Source organism: Lotus japonicus, chromosome 5, assembly GCF_012489685.1.
Source record: "Lotus japonicus ecotype B-129 chromosome 5, LjGifu_v1.2".
NCBI lineage: Eukaryota > Viridiplantae > Streptophyta > Magnoliopsida > Fabales > Fabaceae > Lotus > Lotus japonicus.
In genome coordinates, this window is record NC_080045.1 from 48,198,189 (window position 1) to 48,219,798 (window position 21,610).

Sequence of the window (21,610 nt, forward strand, 5' to 3'; positions counted from 1 at the left end):
GCCTCACCCTGTAACATGTTAATTCCAACATCACAACCTTTTGTTTATCACACACCAGTAACATGTTCACCCCCACCTAGAAACATACCCAACTACTCCTTATGGGTCTGTGCTCTTCATGGGTTCCAACATCAAACCTGAATCTGAAGCCACCACCACCACTTCCAATCTTTCGAAGCTTCATGGCTAGATTCTAACCACCAAGGATCCACCTGCCCCCAGATTCAAGCAATTTTCAAACTCCCAAATATACCGAACCTTGATTTTAAGCGTGATTACATGGCTCTCATGCTCCATATTTCTCTTTGTATTTGGGGGGTTTGAAGATGGGGCTTTGGTTGAATCTGGGTTTGCATTTTGGGGGTTTTGGGTTGTTAGATACAATTTTTGTTGTTTTTTAATTAGTCCCTAGAACTAGTTTACATTCATTTTGTTTGTTTATTGTCTTATGTATTTGGCTATTTAATAGCTTTCGTTGATCGAATAATAGAATATTATCCCTTTAGTGCAATTTTCTTTCTACACTTTCTGGTTTTAACATGGGTTGCTTCTGGTGTTGGAAGATTGGGTGGTTCTCTTTGAAGTGGTTAGTTCTGGAATAGAAGGTTTGGGCATCTATTGGCCGAGAATTGAAAGACGGAGATGAAGATTGTAACACCCCAACTTTTGGGGGTCACAATTAGTAACCTATTAAATAAAATGGAATTATTTTCCAACAAGGATTTAATAAAAGTGGGTATATTTTTTTTCGTTTGCTTTCTTTCCAAAATATTTCCAAAACCTGATATGTATACTCTTACCCAAACCCTTACATCCGGCCTTGACAAGGCAAGCACCCGTGAGTGACGACGGATGTTCAAGTCGTATAAAATATACAGTGAAGTAATATCTTAACCGACAACAAAGTTCAAAATGTGATAACACCCTAAGTCCAATATACTTCCTACAATCCCCTCACTGGAGATTCGCAGAAGAGTAATGCATCGGAACCTACCCAAGACCAAAGTAAGTATTACAATCTTCCTTACGAGCTTCAACCAATGACGGTAAGCTTCTCTACCCAAGGCTCCAGCCTTACATCTAACTATTATTTTACAAGTCTTTGGTTGGTTCACTCACTCCAAGCAAATCTTCTCGTCAATCAGTCCAATCACCTCCTTGCAGCAATCAACAGCTACTCGAAGCAACACCTATTAGGGCCTGGCAGTTTGCCGACCGCCCAAACACAAACAAAGCAAACAAGGCAGAAAGGGTCAACTTCCTAGAGTAATGTAATATAAGTCCTAGCTAGATTTAGCATAGTTATATAGCGTGTGAATAATAATTAGACACAGCATAAGTCGTTCTCTATCCTTTGAACGTCAAGTTATCAGTCCATCACTCGCCGCCTGCGCCTAGATGTATCTTCATTCCCTTGCCAGGGCAGCGTCACGTCTCACTAATGGAAACGCACGACTCGGCGGTCAATCATCTAGCACGATGAGCTCTATACTCTCTAATCAACAAACAGATAACAGGATCAAGGACTATCCCCTTAATCGATCCAAATGATAGGAGTTAAGGTCTAACCTCTTAGGAAAAATAACAAATAGTACGACTAAGGTCAATCCTCTAAATCAACTAACACATAATAGGATTAAGGTCCAGCCACTTCAATCCAAGGTCAAATAATATGATTAAGGTCCAACCACTTTAATCAAATAGCAAAGAATAGGATTAAGGTCCAGCCACTTTAATCCACAAGAAAATAATAGGATTAAGGTCCATCCTCTTTAATCCATAAGCAAATAATAGGATTAAGGTCCATCCTCTTTAATCCATAAGCAAATAATAGGATTAAGGTCCATCCTCTTTAATCCAATAGCGAATAGTATGATTAAGGTCACACCCCTTACTCAAGAGTAGTTAATAGGATTAAGGTCCAGCCACTTTAATCCAGGGGTAAACAATACGATTAAGGTCCATCCTCTCTAATCGATGGATAAATAATATGATTAAGGACAAACCTCTTAATCAAAGAATAATTAATAGGATTAAGGACAAGCCCCTTAATCAAGTCATGCAGGTATGCAAGAGCTAGCAAACCACGATTCGTCCTCACCCGGATACGTGTCTAGCTATGGTTCATGTCTCTATCGTTTTTCCCTAAGGTAAACGTCGGTCCATTGACCAATCACTTCACACAAGGAGTAGCACCTGCACTTAATGGCGGTTCTACTCATAACGGCTCCTCTTCATGATGTTCACAACTCGAATCATTATCTTTCCTCGAACCTCGAATCTTCGTCCCTTCCCATTTTCGAACTCATTTCATATCCTAAGTTTTCCTCAAAATGGTTTATCTTTATTATTCAAAGTGTTCTATTTTGAGTTAATTCATTATGGAATTTATTCTCAAATCAAGTCTTATGCATTCATTTGTTTCAAAATCTAACAAGTCAAAAGATCAATATCATCCCCAAGTTCTCTTTCCTAAGAAAACCTCGATCCATCACGTCAGCAGTAGCTCAGACCTTCCGTCGGGTCCTACTTGCTAACTCTTAAAACACTCCGCATTCGAAGTCGATATACCCATAAGGTTTGGGCATAAAACAGATTCATGCACTTTTGCAATTTAAAGGAATAGAACATGTCTATCCACTATAAAACAATAAGACGGAAACCAGTAAACGGCCGAAGCCTCCAGAAAACGGAGACGCACGCCTCTATCAGTTCACAATGGCCGAAGCCTCATAAAACATTTTCCCAGTCCAGTCCAACAGTCATAATCAAAAGCAATAAACAGGTCGAAGTTATCGACGCCTAAATCATATAGCTAATAACTAGGAGAGTTGTCCTTACCTTAGCCAATTTTCTTCCTAAACTGCAACTCCAATCCTATCACATCTTTGTTTTCCGCGTCGGCTTGCTTCCTTCTATTCTTTAGCTTCGTCGCAATGCGCTTTCGTCCTTCGTACCCTTCACAAGTTCACATACTAAACCTTAGCCTCTAAAGTCACATCTAAAGTTCCATAACAAACTTAGCCAATCTTTCTAGCTCACTTAGGCTAAATGCACAAACTTTATGTTTCAAGGACTAAAGACCAAAGATAAAATATTTGTGAGTTTTAAAGAAAGGTCCTTTAAAAAAACACATTTCGCAAACAACTCCTCAACTTTTAAATAATTCAACCCTAGTCCCTTGATAAGCACATAATCACGAAAAGGTCCTCACATAAAAGTAAGTTCTTTTTCAACCCTCAATCTTTTATAAATTTATTAAATAAACCCCAGTACTTTTATAATTAAAGTTTAACCCAAAACTCTTCAACCTCTTGTGTTTTAATCCTAAAGTTTTCCCATAATAAACTTTTAGTCCTCACACTTAGCTTATGATTCTCACTAAACAAAAACAAGTTTTAGAATTGATTTTTCCAAACCCAAAACACATGCCATAGGCTCGGTCACATCTACATACCTAGGTATAAATTTTCATTTTTCCTAAAATCACTTCCAAAGCCATTTCTTTTACATTTAAAAAATAAATAATCAAGGCATAAATTAAAATCATTAAAATCTCAAAATCACTTAACTCAAAAAAACAACTTTTTAGAAAACTAATCGGTGAAATCCATAGATCCGGTGATGGGGATTAACATTTGTAAAAGCACTTTGGAAAAAGCTCTAATTGAAAATTTTACAAAGACAAGAACTCAACCTTTTTGGAAATAAAAACCATGGTTCACTAGATCCTTTCCATAGTCATAACTTTAATGAAGATACTAGGTGTGGAAACTAATGAAGGTATGAAAAACGGTAGAAAGGGGGGGTTTGAATAACGTTTTCAGAACAAAACTTCCACCTTAAAGATTTTGACAAATCTTTCGAGAACTTAAGTGCTAAAGATAAGAGATAGAAAAGCACACAATGATTTTATCCTGGTTCACTTGATAAATCACTCAAGCTACTCCAGTCCACCCGTTAAGGTGATTTCTTCCTTCTTAGAATGAAGGCAATCCACTAATCAGGTAAGAGTTACAACTGCACTTGAAACCTACAAGTGACTAACAATTACACTGACTTAGCTCTCACTAAGATTCACTCTCTTAGTCTTCTCTAGGATCCGATCAACCTTGATCTCCTAAAGGAACTAAACAAACTGTTTATCAAAGAATTGTTTACAAGAGATTTGCTTCTAAAAAGCTAATAGTAAACACAATGAATTTCAGATGAAAGAAAGCTTAGAATATTTTGAATATGTCTTGCGCGTATATGTGTTTCTTTCTTTTCTTAGCCACTTCTTTCAATCTTCAGCCTCTATATATACTCCAAGGATTAGGGTTGAGCGTTGCATGGGAAATGCTACCGTTGGAGGGCAGTTCTGGAAAATCAAGCTTCTGCTGTGGCTGAGAACGTTAGGTAGGTCGTCAGGAAGGTACACTTGCTTTTGTACTTGGATAGCGACTTGACCTTTTAACCTAGGAGACTTCTGATCAGGGGAATACTTCATATTGGAACTTGTGAAGCCGGTTGATCAGAGTCAGAGGGAAAGCACAGATCCTCTGACCATTGTATCTTCTGATTCTGAACTCAGAGGGAAGAACATGGCCTTCAGAGTTTCTTGCTTCTGGACTTCAGAGTTTCCACTATTCAGCTTCTGGATCTTCAGAGTCTTCTACACCATCAGAACATCTGAACCTTCAGTGTTTCTTGGTTATCAGAACTTCTGGATCTTCAGAGCTTCTAGCGACTGAGTCCACATCAGAGTTTGTATTGCTTCAGAACTTCTGAAGCTTTTCCACTGTTCATACTGAACAAGGTGAATGCGAAAGCGTTGCTTGGGTTACCCTTTATACACAGTGCTTCTGATTTGTGTGAGATTGAGTTGAGGTCAGAGCCTGTAAATAGCACACTCAGAAAAACACGTTAGAGTACCACAATTGTTCATATCAAAAGGTTAACTTGTAATCATCAAAACATAGAGTTGTACTACTAGATCAAAACTTGATCTTACAATCTCCCCCTTTTTGATGATGACAAAACTAAGATTTTTGATGAACAATTCTTAAACATTAAACTGAATTCACTCAGAGTTTAGAGATATATAATAAGACTTATCCTGATGTGAATAGTTTATCTTGCTCATTCTGAATTCAAGTCACTGCTTGATTCTGAGCTTAGCTCCCCCTGAATCTAATACTTGATGAAAACGTTAGTAAAGTCTAGATTCTGAGCTAAATGATATAAGAGTTCAGAGTGAAAAACTTATGACATAGATGAAAAACGAATAATCAGAGCGCATAAGTAATCAGAGTCATGGACAAGGTATCAGAGTCTTGGGTATCAGAGTCAACTTAGAATCACTTCAGAAGAAGTGAAATGTATTCCTTGTATTTGCCCAGTGACACATCTATGGTCATGAAGGTGGAACTCTTAAAATCTCCAAAAGAAAAATAAATCACACTAACACATCTTACACATCAAAAACTGGGTTTACTCCCCCTTTTTGTCATAAGCAAAAAGCTTGGGGTGTGAAGAACTTAGCTTGAAGTACAAGGTACTCCCCCTTAGAGAAGGTCTAAGTTTAAAGAAGATGAAAACGATGTAAGAATCAGAGGTAGGCGAAATAGATATAGGAGTTAATGCAAGAGAAGTACGTTTACCACCGGTCAAGGGAGTAAATAGAAGGGTCAGTTACCAAGAACTTAACCTCGAGAAACTGTAAGAGCATTAACTTTCAGAGAGAAAGTGAAGCCTATATAAAGCGTTGGAGAGAAGGTAAGCTTCACACCGTGAACAATTTGTAGTGAAAAATGGCATCATACAACGTAGCACTAGAAGAGCTGAGGAAGAAGGCCTTTGAAGAGGACTTGTTCCTGAACATCAGGCATCCAAAGGATGCAACTACCATCGCGGAGCTGACACGGACACTGCTGGAAGAGGACCTGCGTCCAGAGTTGGAGAGAGACCTGAAGGAATTTCTTGCCTTCGTGGAGGAGGTGCAAGAACTCAGCCGGCTTGAACTCAAGCTGCTGGAAGAGAAAGAGAGTTTGGAAGAGAAGCTCAAGACTTCAGAAGAGATTTTGGAGAGGGATGAGCTAAAGATCAGGCTCAGCAACATCCAGCATGTACTGGAGCGTCTGGAGAAGGATAGGTCAGAGCAGCGCCAGGAGTGCAGAAGAATGAGGAGAGATCCTCCATTCTAGATTATATGATGGAAAGAAATATGATGTAAACACAAAACAATTATGAATAAAACGAGTTTAGCAAACATATGTGACATAAGTATATAGTTATGCATATATAATCACAAACGGACAAAAGAGAATAAATAAATAAAAAGAAACAGAGTTTAATAAGAAGATAAAACAAAGGTAACGAAAAAGAAGGAAAAAGAAGAGATCCTAAAACTAAGGTTTGTCAGTGCGTCGCAGAAGTTCCATCATCATGTGCTTCATCTCAATCAGCATGGATTCATGAGTGTCAAGACGTTGTTCCATGATGTCGAGTCTGGATGAGCTTGTCTGAGTAGAACTGGAAGGAACATTCTGAGCAGCTTGAGGATCTGGAATGGAAGCAGAAGCAGCAGGAGTAAACACAACTGGTGCAAGTGCTTGGCATCTAAGAGCTTCAGCCTCAGCTTCAAGTCGCTCTGCCTCAAGTCTGGCTTGTTCAGCTTGAGCTGCTGCTTGACGTGCAGCTTCTTCTGCTTGTTCTTTCTTTCTCTGGGCTTCTTCAATAGCTTCAAGAAGCTTATTTCTCTGTTCTAGTTCATGAAGAGCCACCCTTCTAGCAAACCTTTGCTTTGCAGCCTCAATGCTCTGACTGCCCTCTGCATGCAGGAGCTGCATCATAATCGGAACTTGAGCCACTAGCCAAGTGCTCAGATTATTCCACTCATCAGCCACATTTTCAGCATTCTCACTGAGATCAGTCTGACCGTGCACATTGCGGAGCCTCAAGGAGGCTTCATGATAGAAAATATTGATGCACTCAGAGAGAGATGTGGGTTGGAGGTGAGTATAGGGAATGATGGAGAGGTTGGTTTCAGGAGAGGCTGGGTGATTGCTGCTATGAGCTTCAGAGGCACCTTGTGGAGAACCAATGTGAATCATGGGAGCATTGGGTTCAGAGGTTCCAAGGTGAGGGTCTGAAGTTTCAACCAGAGGGTGAGGTGATCTAACCGAGGATTGGTTAGACACTGATTGTTCGGGTTCAGGGTCTGGTTGAATGGGCTCTTGTTGGTCAGGGACAGGGTGAGCTTGTTGAACTAAGGGGTCTGCCTCTTGGATAGGATTGGCCAAGATAGGTTCATCTGGGTCAACTAGACGTTCAGGTCTAGGGCCAGGATATCTCCTAGGGCTTGGACAAGTAAGGTAATATTCCTCTAAGGTAGACACCTTTTCTTTTCTAACCTCCATGAATTTTCTAATAGATTCAGAGTTATTGGAGGGAGAAGAATCAGCAACATTGGTTGGAAAGGATACAGGTGTAAAGGCTGTTGAAGAGTCTGTATCCGTGGTTCTGACAGCAGGACGTTCTGATGCTCTGGGAACAGAGTGATCAGACGTTCTGGGTTGTGGTTCTGTTTGGTTTGGCTCGGGTTGGTCATGGATGATGGGTTCAGAAGATAATGGATCGTATGGAATGGTAATGAGAGAGGTTGGATCTTCTGACCTAGAGGGTTGGTTCTGAAGCAAATTCCAGAGAGGTGCTTCAGTAGGGGAAGGTTGAAAGAAGGAAGATCTTGGGGAATGTGGTGGAGTGGTGGTTTGTGCGGCTGGCTGGGATTCAGGAATAGGAGTGAGGGGATTTGAGGAGTGTTGAAGCAAGGCAGAAATAGGAAGTGCATCAAATAAATTCAAATCATCATCAGAAGCAAGTGCAGGCTTACTTGAATGTGCTGATGATCTAGTCACTCTGGCAGGAGGTTCAGTCCTTCTGACTACTTCAGCAGCTGGTTCCACCCGAGTAGGCTTCACCACGATTCTGACCTTCTTCTGCTTCTTCTTAGGAGGACCATCCTCACTATCACTATCATCACCATCATCAGGCTTTCTCTTCGTCTTCTTGACCAGAGGGACAACAGATTCTTCAGAGGATTCTTCCAGAACCATCTTCCTCTGAGCTTTCTTCTTGGGAGGAGAAGGAAACTCTGGAGCTGGCGGCAGTCTGCTGAAGAAATCATCAAGATCAATTTCGAAGCCTTGAGCCCTTAGGTCTTCGACATAGCACCGGATGGCTTCAGGATTGTCTGCCTGAGTCCACAGTGGGTAGTCATTCAGAGGCATCCGTCTGCTTCTGATCTCAGAGGATGTGTCTTCACGAGCAGGAGCAATCTTCTTCTGGACCAAACCCATCTTCTTCAGAGAGTTGGCAGTGAAGACATCGCTGACCATTGTGCTCAAGTCCTCTGTGCAACCAGCATTGATCAGGTCTTGAATGAGGCCACTCTCAATGAAGAGATCAGACAGCAGTCTCCCAAAGGGGATATACTTGATTGCTGACTTGATTGAGGCAGTAGTCCTAGACTTCCGGATACACTCCTTCAAGTAGGAGAACAGGAAGTAGGGAAGGCAGATCTTCCTCTTGTCTTGAATGAAAAACAGCATCGCCTTCTGGTTGAAGTTGATGTAATCTGGGGAACTTCCCTTCGGTCTCTGATTGATGCAGTTGAGCAGGATCTTGTGCCAGATCCTGAGTTTGGGGTGAAGGTCCATCACCTTGTAACTTGTCTTGCCCGGTTTGAAAGTGGTGTACAGGGCCTGGTTGGTTTTGTCTTTGGTGCTGGGTTTCAGCTTCGACTCAGTGAATTGGAATCGAAACCCATAAGCAGTGTCTGCACCTAGCAGATTCACGAATGACTTCTCCGTGATGATGATCTTCCTGCCAAGAATATGAGATACCACTTGAGTATCATCGCAGTCGGCGTGCTTCCAGAATTCCTTGACCAGCTTCTCATACACCGGTCCTCGAAGTCGGTTGAAGTAGTTTCCCCAACCTTGAGCTTGGACTTCAGGACGAAGATCATACCCATTTGCAGCCAGGTTGTCGAGGTCGAATCTCCATTCTGCCAGGACTTGAAGTTCCTCAGGAGCAAATACGCAGTGAACGGCACAGCCCCGTTCTGCAATTGGAACGATCTGCTCTTGAGCTTGAACTTGTTCTTGTGTCGGATTCTCAGAGCCCCTTTGACCCGTTGCCAAACCAACTGCCATGTGAGGGAACTGAGGTGCATCTGCAGTAGATCTTCTGGTTTGTCTCACCATTTTGAAGTGGTTGAAGGTTTGAGGTAGAAGATGAAGGTTGAAAGATGAAGAGAGATCGAGAGAGAAATCAAGAAAGAGGCGGTTTTGAAAAGCAGAGAGTGCGAGAGTGAAAACCGGAAGTGAACGAGAACGTGTGTGTATAGTGGGTTTTATCAAATAACCGTTGTTGATTCAAAAAGCACTTTAAGATCAACGGTTGAAAATTAAAGATAGATAGTAACAGTAAAATACACAATCACACACAGGAGATAAGCATATCTACACGCAATCATAACAGACTGTCACACGGGCACAAGGAATTATGCATCAGAAATTCTGACACACGTGTTGTTGTCTCAGCTTCAGAGTCAGTACCAGTGGGCACACACACTCTGATTGAGTTACCTTCTGGACTAGACATCTTCTGATCAAGAAGTATCATAGTCAGAGGTTCTGATCCATCTTCACTCTGGACAAAAGTCCATGTTTAGATTTTTCAGAATAAAATTAAATCTATCCTCTGCTAAGGGCTTTGTAAAGATATCTGCCCATTGATGGTCAGTATCAACAAACTTCAGAAGAAGTACGCCCTTCTGTACATAATCTCTAATAAAGTGATACTTTACCTCAATGTGCTTTGCCCTTGAATGCAAGATAGGATTCTTACTCAATGAGATTGCAGCAGTGTTATCACAATAGATTGGGATATTGCTCTCAAGGATCTGATAGTCCTCCAGCTGATGTTTCATCCAGAGCATCTGAGTGCTGCATATTGCTGCTGAGATATATTCTGCCTCTGCAGTTGATAGTGCAATGGTTGATTGCCTCTTGCTTGCCCATGAGACTAGATTGCTTCCCAGAAATTGACAATTTCCAGAAGTACTTTTTCTCTCTGTTCTATCTCCAGCATAATCAGCATCACAATAACCTGAAAGCTTATACTCTGATGTTTTCTTATACATCAAGCCAAGGTTAGTGGTGCCTTTCAGATACCTTAGGATCCTCTTAACAGCAGTTAAGTGGGTTTCCCTTGGATCTGATTGGAAACGAGCACATAAGTGAACACTAAATAATATGTCTGGCCTAGATGCAGTTAAGTATAGAAGTGAACCTATCATTCCACGATAGAGCTTCTGACATACTTTACCACTTTTATCTTCTTTTTCCAAAATGCATGTAGGATGCATTGGAGTCTTGGCCACTGTTGATTCCAGCATATTGAACTTCTTCAGAAGTTCTTTAGTGTACCTGCTCTGATGGATATATGTTCCTTCTGGTGTTTGATCAACTTGTATTCCCAGAAAGTACTTTAATTCTCCCATCATACTCATCTCAAATTCAGCCTGCATCATCTCAGAAAATTCTTTGCATAGAGATTGATTAGAAGAACCAAATATAATATCATCAACATAAATTTGCACAATTAAGATATCATCTTTATAAGTCTTGCAAAAGAGAGTTGTATCTACTTTACCCCTTACAAACTCATTCTCCAGAAGGAATGAGCTAAGTCTCTCATACCATGCTCTGGGAGCTTGCTTCAGACCGTAAAGTGATTTCTTCAATTTGAACACATGGTCTGGTTTCTTTTCATCTTCAAAACCTGGGGGTTGATGAACATAGACTTCCTCTAAGATATAACCATTTAGGAAGGCACTCTTTACGTCCATCTGATGTAGAACTATGTTGTGATTTACTGAGAAGGAGATCAACAGTCTGATTGCCTCCAGTCTTGCTACCGGAGCAAATGTTTCAGTGTAGTCTATTCCTTCCTGCTGGCTGTAGCCTTGAGCAACTAGCCTTGCCTTGTTTCTGACTACATCTCCTTTCTCATTTAGCTTGTTTCTGAATACCCATTTCGTTCCAATAACATGGACATTCTCAGGCTTCTTCACTAAGCTCCAAACATCGTTCTTGGAGAATTGATTTAATTCTTCTTCCATGGCCAGAATCCAATCCTTGTCCTGAAGAGCTTCATCTATGGACTTGGGTTCAATTAAGGACACCAATCCTTTCAGACTCAGCAAGGTCTCTTCAGAGGGTCTGAAGGCAGATCTGGTTCTGACTGGTTCATCTTTGTTGCCCAGAATCAATTCCTTAGGGTGAGCTGCAGTGATTCTGCTCTTCTTCAGAGTTTGTGAGTTAGAGGGACCAGCTTCTTCCTCTGGTTCATCTTCCTCTGGCTCAACTTCCTCTGGAGCTTTGCCTTTGTCAGAAACATTAATGCTTAAATCTGCAAACTTTTCAACTAGCTTTGTCTGGTCAGAGTCAAGCTTATCATCAAATCTAACATGAATAGATTCTTCAATAGTCTTAGCATCAGTATTATAAAATCTAAAACCTTTAGATCTATCAGAATAACCAAGTAATAGACACTTAGAAGACTTAGCATCAAATTTATGCAATCTATCCTTAGTATTGAGAACATAACAAACACAGCCAAAAGGATGAAAATAAGAAATGTTGGGTTTTATGTTCTTCCACAATTCATAAGGAGTCTTATTCAGAATTGGTCTCACAGAGATTCTGTTCTGAATGTAACATGCTGTATTTACTGCCTCTGCCCAAAAGTGCTTAGCCATGCCAGTTTCTTGGAGCATGGTTCTAGCCATCTCCTGAAGAGTTCTGTTCTTCCTCTCAACAACACCATTTTGTTGAGGAGTTCTGGGACAAGAGAAATCATGTGCAATTCCATATGAATCAAACAGACTCTCAAACTTGTCATTCTCAAACTCTCCACCATGGTCACTTCTGACACGCACAATCCTACAAGCCTTCTCGTTTTGCACTTGAGCAATGAAGGTAGAGAACACAGCATGAGACTCATCCTTGCGGGTTAGAAACTTTACCCATGTCCAGCGGCTATAGTCATCAACGATAACCATCCCATATCTCTTGCCACCTATAGACTCAGTTTTCACTGGTCCAAAAAGGTCTATATGCAGAAGTTCCAACGGCCTTGAGGTTGAGACAACATTCTTTGCCTTGAAAGGGACTTTTGTGAATTTGCCTTTCTGACATGCTTCACAAAGAGCGTCTGAAGCGAACTTCAGATTGGGTAAGCCCCTGACAAGGTTTAGCTTGCTCAGCTGAGAAATCTTTCTCATACTGGCATGCCCTAACCGTCTATGCCATACCCACTGCTCTTCATTAACAGACAGAAGGCACTTCACATTCTGAGCCTCCAACTCAGATAATCTGATCTTATAAATGTTGTTCTTCCTCTTGCTGTTAAACAGAACAGAGCCATCGATCTGACTTACAGCCCGGCAGGACTTTTGATTGAATATAACATCATAACCCTTGTCAGCTAATTGACTTATAGACAATAAGTTATGTGTTAAGTCGTCTACCAATAAAACATTATCAATGCATGGACTACTATCTACACAAATAGTGCCAGTACCAATAATTTTACCCTTTTCATTTCCTCCGAAGCCAACTTCGCCTCCAGGCTTAAGTTTCAGCTCTCGGAACATACGCTTTTCTCCCGTCATGTGACGCGAGCATCCACTGTCCAGATACCATGATTGGTGTTTCAGTGGAGCTATCAAGGATATCTGCAACATAGATAATCTTGTCCTTAGGTACCCACTTTCTGGGTCCTCTTTTGTTAGTTACCCCAGAGGTTCTGATCACCTTGGGTGTCTCAACATAATATTTTAAAGGAATGTTTGCATGATATTTAGTCATAGAGAAAGATCCCTTTTTAAGAGGGTTTTTAGCAACTTTAGCAGGTACAGGATCAGGCAATATGGTACCAGAGGGAACAAAGCATTCATACAAGGATTTAGCTTTAGACACAGAAGGCTCATTTCTAATTGGTTTAGAATAGCCAATGCCATGCATTCCATTTCTGCTTACGCCATAGATCATTGAAGCCATTAAGCTTCTATCCACGCTTTTAGCTAGGAATCTTTGAAAAGACTTTTCATACTTAGATTCATTTCTACAATCAGAGGCATCACAGGCAACAATTTCTTCTAGCTTAGCAATCTGGTTCTTAAGCACAGAGTTAGAATTTACCAAAGCATGATTTTCATTTTTCAAATCAGAAATAATTTTCTCATGTTCAGAAGGAGTCTTGGAAACAGCAGATAAGTTCTTTTTCAACTTTTTATGCTTAGACAATAAAGAGTTATACTTATCCATGATATCAGACAAAGCATGTTTCAGTTCAGAGGTAGAGAAAGAAGAGAATACCTCATTTTCATCGTCTGAGTTAGGATCTACTTCTGATTCTGAGTCAGGATCTCCTTCTGATTCTGAGTCAGAGTCAACAGCTTTCTTTGACTCTGCTCCTTTGTCTTTGACAATGGCCATGAGTCCTTGGACTTCACCATCAGAGTCAACATCCTCTGACTCTGATTCATCAAATGTCACCATCAGACTCTTCTTCGTCTTGAAGTGCTTCTTTGGCTTCTTGTCTTTCTTCAACTTTGGACAATCACTTTTGTAGTGCCCAGATTCTTTGCACTCAAAACATGTGACTTCCTTGATTGAAGACTTCTTCTGGCCTGAGGACTCATACTTTCCTTTTGCCTTTCCAGAGCCTTTGAACTTGCTCTGCCTGTGCTTCCAGATGCGGTTGAGTCTCTTGGAGATCAGAGTCAGCTCATCTTCATCAGAATCTTCTGATGCTTCTTCAGATTCTTCTTCTTCAGCTTGAAGAGCTTTTGACTTCTCAACCTTAGCCTTTTCAGATTTGGATTTCAAGGCTATGGACTTTTTCCTCAGATCTTGCATCTCTGAGCGCTTCAGCTCATGGCATTTCAAAATGCTGATGAGTTCTTCTAAACTCATATTCTCAACGTCTCTTGTGAGCTCTATTGAAGTCACCAAAGGCATCCAACTTTCAGGAAGACACCTGATGACCCTTATGACATGATCTTTTGTTGTGTAGCTCTTGTTGAGAGGTCGTATGCCAGCTACAAGCAATTGAAATCTGGAGAACATTTCTTCAATGGACTCATTTGGCTCCATGATGAAGGATTCATACTTTTGGATCAAAGACAATGCCTTTGATTCTTTGACTTTCTTGTTTCTTTCATGAGACATCTTCAGAGATTCAAAAATGCCTTTAGCAAACTCACGATCTGTAATCTTCTGGTACTCCTCATAGGAAATAGCACTTAGAAGAATTGCTCTTGCTTTGTGATGTTGTGAGTACAGCTTCTTTTGATTTGCAGTCATCTCTGACCTTGGGATCTTCTTGCCATCTGCATCAACTGGACGCTCATAGCCATCCACAATAATATCCCAGAGATCTGCATCGAAACCCAGAAAGAAACTTTCCAGTCTATCTTTCCAATATTCGAACCTTTGACCATCGAACATAGGAGGCTTTGCGTTGTAACCATCTCTTTGAGTTTCACTGGTGGTGGCAGCCATTGTTTTTCACACCGGCCCGGATCACTGAACACTGTTAGGTGTGGTAATCAGAACCTGGCTCTGATACCAATTGAAGGTATGAAAAACGGTAAAAAGGGGGGGTTTGAATAACGTTTTCAGAACAAAACTTCCACCTTAAAGATTTTGACAAATCTTTCGAGAACTTAAGTGCTAAAGATAAGAGATAGAAAAGCACACAATGATTTTATCCTGGTTCACTTGATAAATCACTCAAGCTACTCCAGTCCACCCGTTAAGGTGATTTCTTCCTTCTTAGAATGAAGGCAATCCACTAATCAGATAAGAGTTACAACTGCACTTGAAACCTACAAGTGACTAACAATTACACTGACTTAGCTCTCACTAAGATTCACTCTCTTAGTCTTCTCTAGGATCCGATCAACCTTGATCTCCTAAAGGAACTAAACAAACTGTTTATCAAAGAATTGTTTACAAGAGATTTGCTTCTAAAAAGCTAATAGTAAACACAATGAATTTCAGATGAAAGAAAGCTTAGAATATTTTGAATATGTCTTGCGCGTATATGTGTTTCTTTCTTTTCTTAGCCACTTCTTTCAATCTTCAGCCTCTATATATACTCCAAGGATTAGGGTTGAGCGTTGCATGGGAAATGCTACCGTTGGAGGGCAGTTCTGGAAAATCCAGCTTCTGCTGTGGCTGAGAACGTTAGGTAGGTCGTCAGGAAGGTACACTTGCTTTTGTACTTGGATAGCGACTTGACCTTTTAACCTAGGAGACTTCTGATCAGGGGAATACTTCATATTGGAACTTGTGAAGCCGGTTGATCAGAGTCAGAGGGAAAGCACAGATCCTCTGACCATTGTATCTTCTGATTCTGAACTCAGAGGGAAGAACATGGCCTTCAGAGTTTCTTGCTTCTGGACTTCAGAGTTTCCACTATTCAGCTTCTGGATCTTCAGAGTCTTCTACACCATCAGAACATCTGAACCTTCAGTGTTTCTTGGTTATCAGAACTTCTGGATCTTCAGAGCTTCTAGCGACTGAGTCCACATCAGAGTTTGTATTGCTTCAGAACTTCTGAAGCTTTTCCACTGTTCATACTGAACATGGTGAATGCGAAAGCGTTGCTTGGGTTACCCTTTATACACAGTGCTTCTGATTTGTGTGAGATTGAGTTGAGGTCAGAGCCTGTAAATAGCACACTCAGAAAAACACGTTAGAGTACCACAATTGTTCATATCAAAAGGTTAACTTGTAATCATCAAAACATAGAGTTGTACTACTAGATCAAAACTTGATCTTACAACTAAAAGGGTAAATTTAATTGACTAAAAAGATGATCAAAGAAAAGAGAAGAAGTTTTACCATAAAATTGGAAGATGAAGATGATGGTGCTGCACAAGAAAGGAATCACGTGAGGGAGGAAAAGGGACCATGATGTGCGTTTTTTTATGCTGCCCAGGGGAAGGAAAAGAGAGAAAAAGATAGAGGAAGAAGAAATGGAACATGATGAGGTTTGCTGTAAAGAGAAAATGAAAGTGAACAAGAGAGAATTTGGAATTGTAATGAATGCTAATGCAATCTGAATTGAAAGAGAGCAGCGTGAGTGGACAAGAGAGTGGTACCAGATATATACTTATATATAGAAAATAGAGAAGAAGAAGGATAAGAAAGAAAGATTATGGTCTGCTGCAAGAAAGAAAGAAACGTGACAATGAAAAAGAAGGAGGGAGTGAACGTGAGTCTCAGAGGATGAGGATGGATTACTAGATATTTAGGGAAGATATTTATAAAACCGGTACGAATTGATTTAGACACTGAAGAATTTAGCTCACAAGGTTAAGAGAAAAATATAGAGTTGATATATTACTTTACCAAAAATTATGAGAGACTCTATGAAATAATGAAATATAAGTTTGGATCACTTTGAGCAAATTAAAATGATCCATTGACAAAGAAATGAGTAAAAACTGAGCTAAAGAATATTTGTGAGACGATCAGAACAAATATGAAGTTGTCATATTATGCATCAGAGTTAAGTATCTCTCTATAAAATGTCGATACTTGTTCCTGGTTCATTTAAGTGAGAAAATAGCTTGAACGTAGTATGGGTTGAAATATGCCGCAAAACTACTTTTTGCGTTTGACGTCGAATGAAGAAACTTCCTTCTGAAGAAAGATTGGAAACATCAAGAGAAATGGGTGCACGCGTGTGGAATCTTCGTTTGAAGCTCCGAATAGAAAAAGTCTTCATCGTCCGTCGATTTTAGGGTTTCTGAACTATCAGGGATTCCGTTTCGGCAAACTTCCGAGAATTGGAATTTGACGTTCGTACATTCCAGGGTTTCGTATCGAAACGCTTGTTTATAGATGAATAAGAGAAGTTCTAACATTTCTCTGAAGATTTTTGGAATTAGTTTCTGTCGCGTCCTAAAGTGTAAATTAGCTATTTACTAGTGTCTTTGACCTAGGTTTAGGCGAATATTAGTCGTGCTATAACTCTTATCGGTTTTGATACAATCCTTGAACTTTTCCTGAACCTTCTCCTTCATAAATCTATTTCATCCAATAAACTCTCGTTCAGGTTTCCCTTCACGATACATCGAACTTATTCGTTAATAAGGAATTTCACTAATTTATTCTAAGCTCAAAATCTTGGGTCTCACAAAGATGAAGAGTATGAAGAGTGTTAATGATGTAGGGTATAATTTATTGATTAGGTTATTAAGTGATTAAGGTATTTGATGAACCGATGTTTATTCTATCTTTGTCGAGTCCTTCTTGTTTCTTTCTTTTACCTTTTTAGTCCTTTATTGAGTTATTAGTCAAGTTAAGTCCCTTTTTAGTTCATAAATGCATTTGCATTAGTTTAGTTTTTTTTAATCTATTTACTTAATCTTTTTATTAGTTTCTATTAGTTTTAGTTTGGGGTTAATTCTTTTGGTTAGACTTAAACTGAAACTTTGTGAGATTATGAGTGTTGATGAGCTTTTGAGGGTTTTTGTTTGCTGGATTGAATGGGGGATTGATGAAATATTCATTAATGAGATATATTCAGGAGTTACATGGTTGTTCTCATAGAGTTCTTGAGATGCTTTTCAGGTTTGATAGACTCTTGATGGCTAATGATGATGGTTGAAGGCAAAGTAATGAGCAATGATAATTGTGGGAAAGGGAGTTACAAAGCTGCTGAAAAAACTGGTGAAGACCACGCATGTGCGTGGTGGAGTCCCCGCACATGCGTGGTGGTTCTGTATGAGGAAGGGGCTGGAACGTGAAGACCACGCATGTGCGCCGTTATGGCCACGCACATGCGTGGTAAACAGACTTAAAAGCTGAAAATTGACAGATTGGCCACGCATGTGCGTGGTGGAGACCCGCACATGCGTGGTGGAGACCCCGCACATGCGTGGTGGCAAAATCTGATGCTGCGAATTGTGCGATTTTGAGCGTCTTGCCCACGCATGTGCGTGGTGGAGACCCCGCACATGCGTGGATTACCGCTGGAAACTCTATAAATAGGGATTTTGTTATTTCTTTTAGGTATCTTGGTATTTTCTGAGCAAAACTTAGAGTTCTAGTTTCTTGGAGCTTGTGGGAGGCTTCTTGGCACTCTTGATTCAGGTTTTTGCTCTCTTAATTTGCATTATGAATTCCATAGCCATGCTTGGCTAGTTTCCTTTGTACTTTGGGTGAAGTGAACCTTAGCTTTGATTATATTCTAAACTTCATATAAGAACTTGATTTGAGAAACATAATTGGACTAAGTGGAGCTTTGCCCAGGGTACTTCTTTTCTGAATTATAATTTTAGCTTTTATTCACAAGTGTTTTTCACACAACCAAACTTCAAACATATATTGCTTTTCCTTTTACAATTCTGAACATTAAAAGCCTTTGAACAATTTGATAAACAACTATCTTTGTGGTTCGATATCTTTATATTACTTCGGGCAATCCGTGCACTTGCGGAATTGCTATCAAGTTTTTGGCGTCGTTGCCGGGGATAGTTGAGTTTTATCAAACATTCTTGGATTGTTTTTGTTTAGAATCTTTGTTACTTGCTTGCTTGAATCTCTGTTGGGTGAATAGGTGCTATTAACTGTTTGTTAGTTTATGCGAGGTTCAGTTGATCCTAAGTCATTACTATTTGATCCAGAGATTGATCGTACTTTCCATCGCAGACTTGCACAACAGAGGAGACGCACTCAGGCTATTAACATGGCCGCTGAAGAAACACCAGCTGAGATGGAACCAAGGCTTCATGCTGAGATCACTGCTCAAGTTGCTGCCCAAACTGAAAGAGATAGGCAACTTCGAGAAGAGCAGGAGGCTCAAAGGTCCTTGAGGGACATCACTGCACCTCGTGTGGACTACAACTTCGAGGGGAGCATTGTTGTACCTCAAGATGCTCCTCCAGACTTCCAAATCCCACCACACTTCATCACTTTGGTCAGTCAACACCAGTTTGGTGGGAGTGCAAATGAAGATGTTCATGGACACTTGGAGCGCTTTACCAGACATTGTTCCACACTGAGAAGGAATGTCAACCTGGACACTATCAGGTTAATGTTGTTTCCTTTTTCTCTTCGGGACACTGCTGAAGAATGGTTGAGGACACAACCATTGAAGAGTATTACTTCTTGGGATGATTTAGCTGAGAAATTCACAACTAAGTTCTTCCCCTACAACCACATAAGGAAGTTGAAGCAAGAGATCAATTCCTTCATCCAGCTGGACTCTGAGAATCTCTATGAGACATGGGAGAGGTTCAAAAGACTCTTGATGAAATGCCCAGGCCACAACATCTCCACTGCTGACCAAGTGGAGAAGTTCTATGCAGCTCTCAATGACTACACCAGAGACAAGTTGGACACAGCTGCAAGCGGAGCCTTTGATGCTCTACCAACCCAACCAGCACTTGACATCATAAACAATTTGGCTGCTAGAGCTGCGCACTCAAACAATGACAGACAAAACCGGAAGGGAGATTATGAGGTTGAGACTCTTGATGCAGTTCTTGCATCCAACAAAAAGCTTGCACAGAAGGTGGATGCCATGGTAAAGAGGCTCGAAGGTGGACAAAGGAATGCTGAGGATGCTGAATTTGATGAAGAGGTGAAGGCCATGGGGAGTTATCAAAATGATACCTACTCCAACACTTATAACCCAGGTTGGAGAAATCATCCTAACTTCTCTTGGAGGGACCAAAACAACTCAGGAGATGCTGGTGGTTCAAAGCAATTTCCAAATCAGAGGCAATACCAGCTGAATCAAAGGCCTCCACCACCTCAAAATCAGGGGAATGGTAAGAAGAGTTTGGAGGAGATTGTAGCTGATTTGGCACTTACTAATCAAAGTTTCATGAATGAGACCAGGGGTTTCATGAATGAAACTAGAACCAGCTTCAAGAATCATGAGTCCTCCATAAAAAAATTTGGAGACTCAAGTTGGCCAAATTGCTAAGGCCATTGCTGAAAGGTTCCCAGGTACGTTCCCCAGTGACACTCTCATTAATCCTAAGGACTCCAAATCTGAAAATTGTTCTGCTGTCACTCTTAGGAGTGGCAAAACTTTGAATGAAATTGAGGAGTTAGTTGAAAAGAAGAGTGTAGAACTTGAGAAAGTGGTTGAGAAAGAAAAAGAGGGAACAAAAAGTGAGGAAGCTGTAAAAAACAAAGAGAGTAAGGATTCTTTTCCTGAGAAAATAACTTGCAAGGTACCATTTCCTAAGGCTTTAGTGAAGAAAAATCTGGAAAAACAATTTTCAAAGTTCTTAGAAATTTTTAAAAAGTTGCAAATCAATATTCCTTTTTCTGAAGCCTTAGAGAAAATGCCAACCTATGCAAAGTTCATGAAGGATATTGTATCTGGGAGGAAGAGATTGAGTGAGGTTAATGAAACAATTATGATGACAGAGGAGTGTAGTGCAATTGTCTAGAGAAAACTCCCCCAAAAGTTTAAAGATCCTGGGAGTTTTACCATTCCTGTTGACATTGAAGGTTTGTCTGGGGCTAAGGCCTTATGTGACTTGGGGGCTAGCATCAATCTGATGCCGCTCTCCATGTTTAAAAAGTTGAATATGGGTGAGGCCACTCCTACCTTGATGTCTTTGCAATTGGCGGACAGGTCCATTAAGCACCCATATGGGATTGCTGAAGATGTTTTGGTAAGGGTGGACAAATTTATCTTTCCTGTTGATTTTGTGATTCTGGACATTGAAGAGGACTCTAGAGTTCCTCTAATTTTGGGGAGACCTTTCTTGGCAACCGGTAATGCAAAAATCAATGTTGCCAAGGGTCTTTTGTCCTTGAAAGTTGGTGATGAAAAGGTAAAGTTTTCTGTTTTTAGAACATTGAAGCATCCTAACTGTGAGGATGTGTTTAGCTGTGAAGTGATTGATGAATCTGTTTGTGAAGAGTTTGCTAAGATTTCAGGAAAGGCGGCCTCAGAAGTAAAAAAGGACAACTATGAGTTGAACCCAACTCTCATAAAGCTTGTAGGCGAGCACCAATATGGAGGTTCAGCCACAGAGAATTTTCATGCTCATATGGTGCGGTTTCATCAGTTCAGTAGCACGGTAAGGATAAAAGATGTATCTGATGATGCCTTTAGGCTGAGGTTGTTCCCATACTCCTTGAAGGGTGAAGCTAAGGTTTGGTTTCAATCTCAACCTCAAGGAAGTATTGTTACTTGGGAAGACCTTGTGGAGAAGTTTGGTACAAAATTCCTACCTTGCTCATGCAAAAGTTTGAGAAAGTGTGATTCTAATCCTTCTTAGCTGAAAAGGAGGGAAGTCTATCAAAGACTTTAAAATTGAGCTTCTTGGGAGACAACCCAAGTCCAGGTTTGCTTTTCTTGAATTTGTGTTTGCTTTAGTTTTGTGTTCCTCTATAAAAAAAAAATTTTCTTTTTAGGAAGTTAGTGCATTGAGTCTTTTGCATGTTTTTCTTTTTACCTTCGAGTCAGTATGAATATCCTTGGGTTTCTTGCTGCTATGCTGAACTTGCTT

General features: G+C 40.4%; 1 protein-coding gene and 1 long non-coding RNA gene across 2 annotated transcripts; one reads left to right on the forward strand and one right to left on the reverse strand.

Moving 5' to 3' along the window:
* Positions 1 to 796: 796 nt before the first annotated feature.
* LOC130721173 (uncharacterized) lies at positions 797 to 17,260 on the reverse strand. Its single transcript, XR_009013352.1, has 2 exons — positions 15,966 to 17,260; positions 797 to 2,958 (listed from the first exon to the last, which is right to left on the reverse strand). It is a non-coding gene; the product is annotated as an uncharacterized LOC130721173 (long non-coding RNA).
* Positions 17,261 to 18,819: 1,559 nt separating this feature from the next.
* On the forward strand, positions 18,820 to 21,379 carry LOC130719681 (uncharacterized). The gene is made up of 3 exons (XM_057570292.1): positions 18,820 to 19,978; positions 20,088 to 20,317; positions 20,540 to 21,379. The coding sequence occupies exons 1-3, from the start codon at positions 18,820 to 18,822 to the stop codon at positions 21,377 to 21,379; spliced, it is 2,229 nt and encodes a 742-aa protein (XP_057426275.1).
* The last annotated feature ends 231 nt before the right edge of the window (positions 21,380 to 21,610 follow it).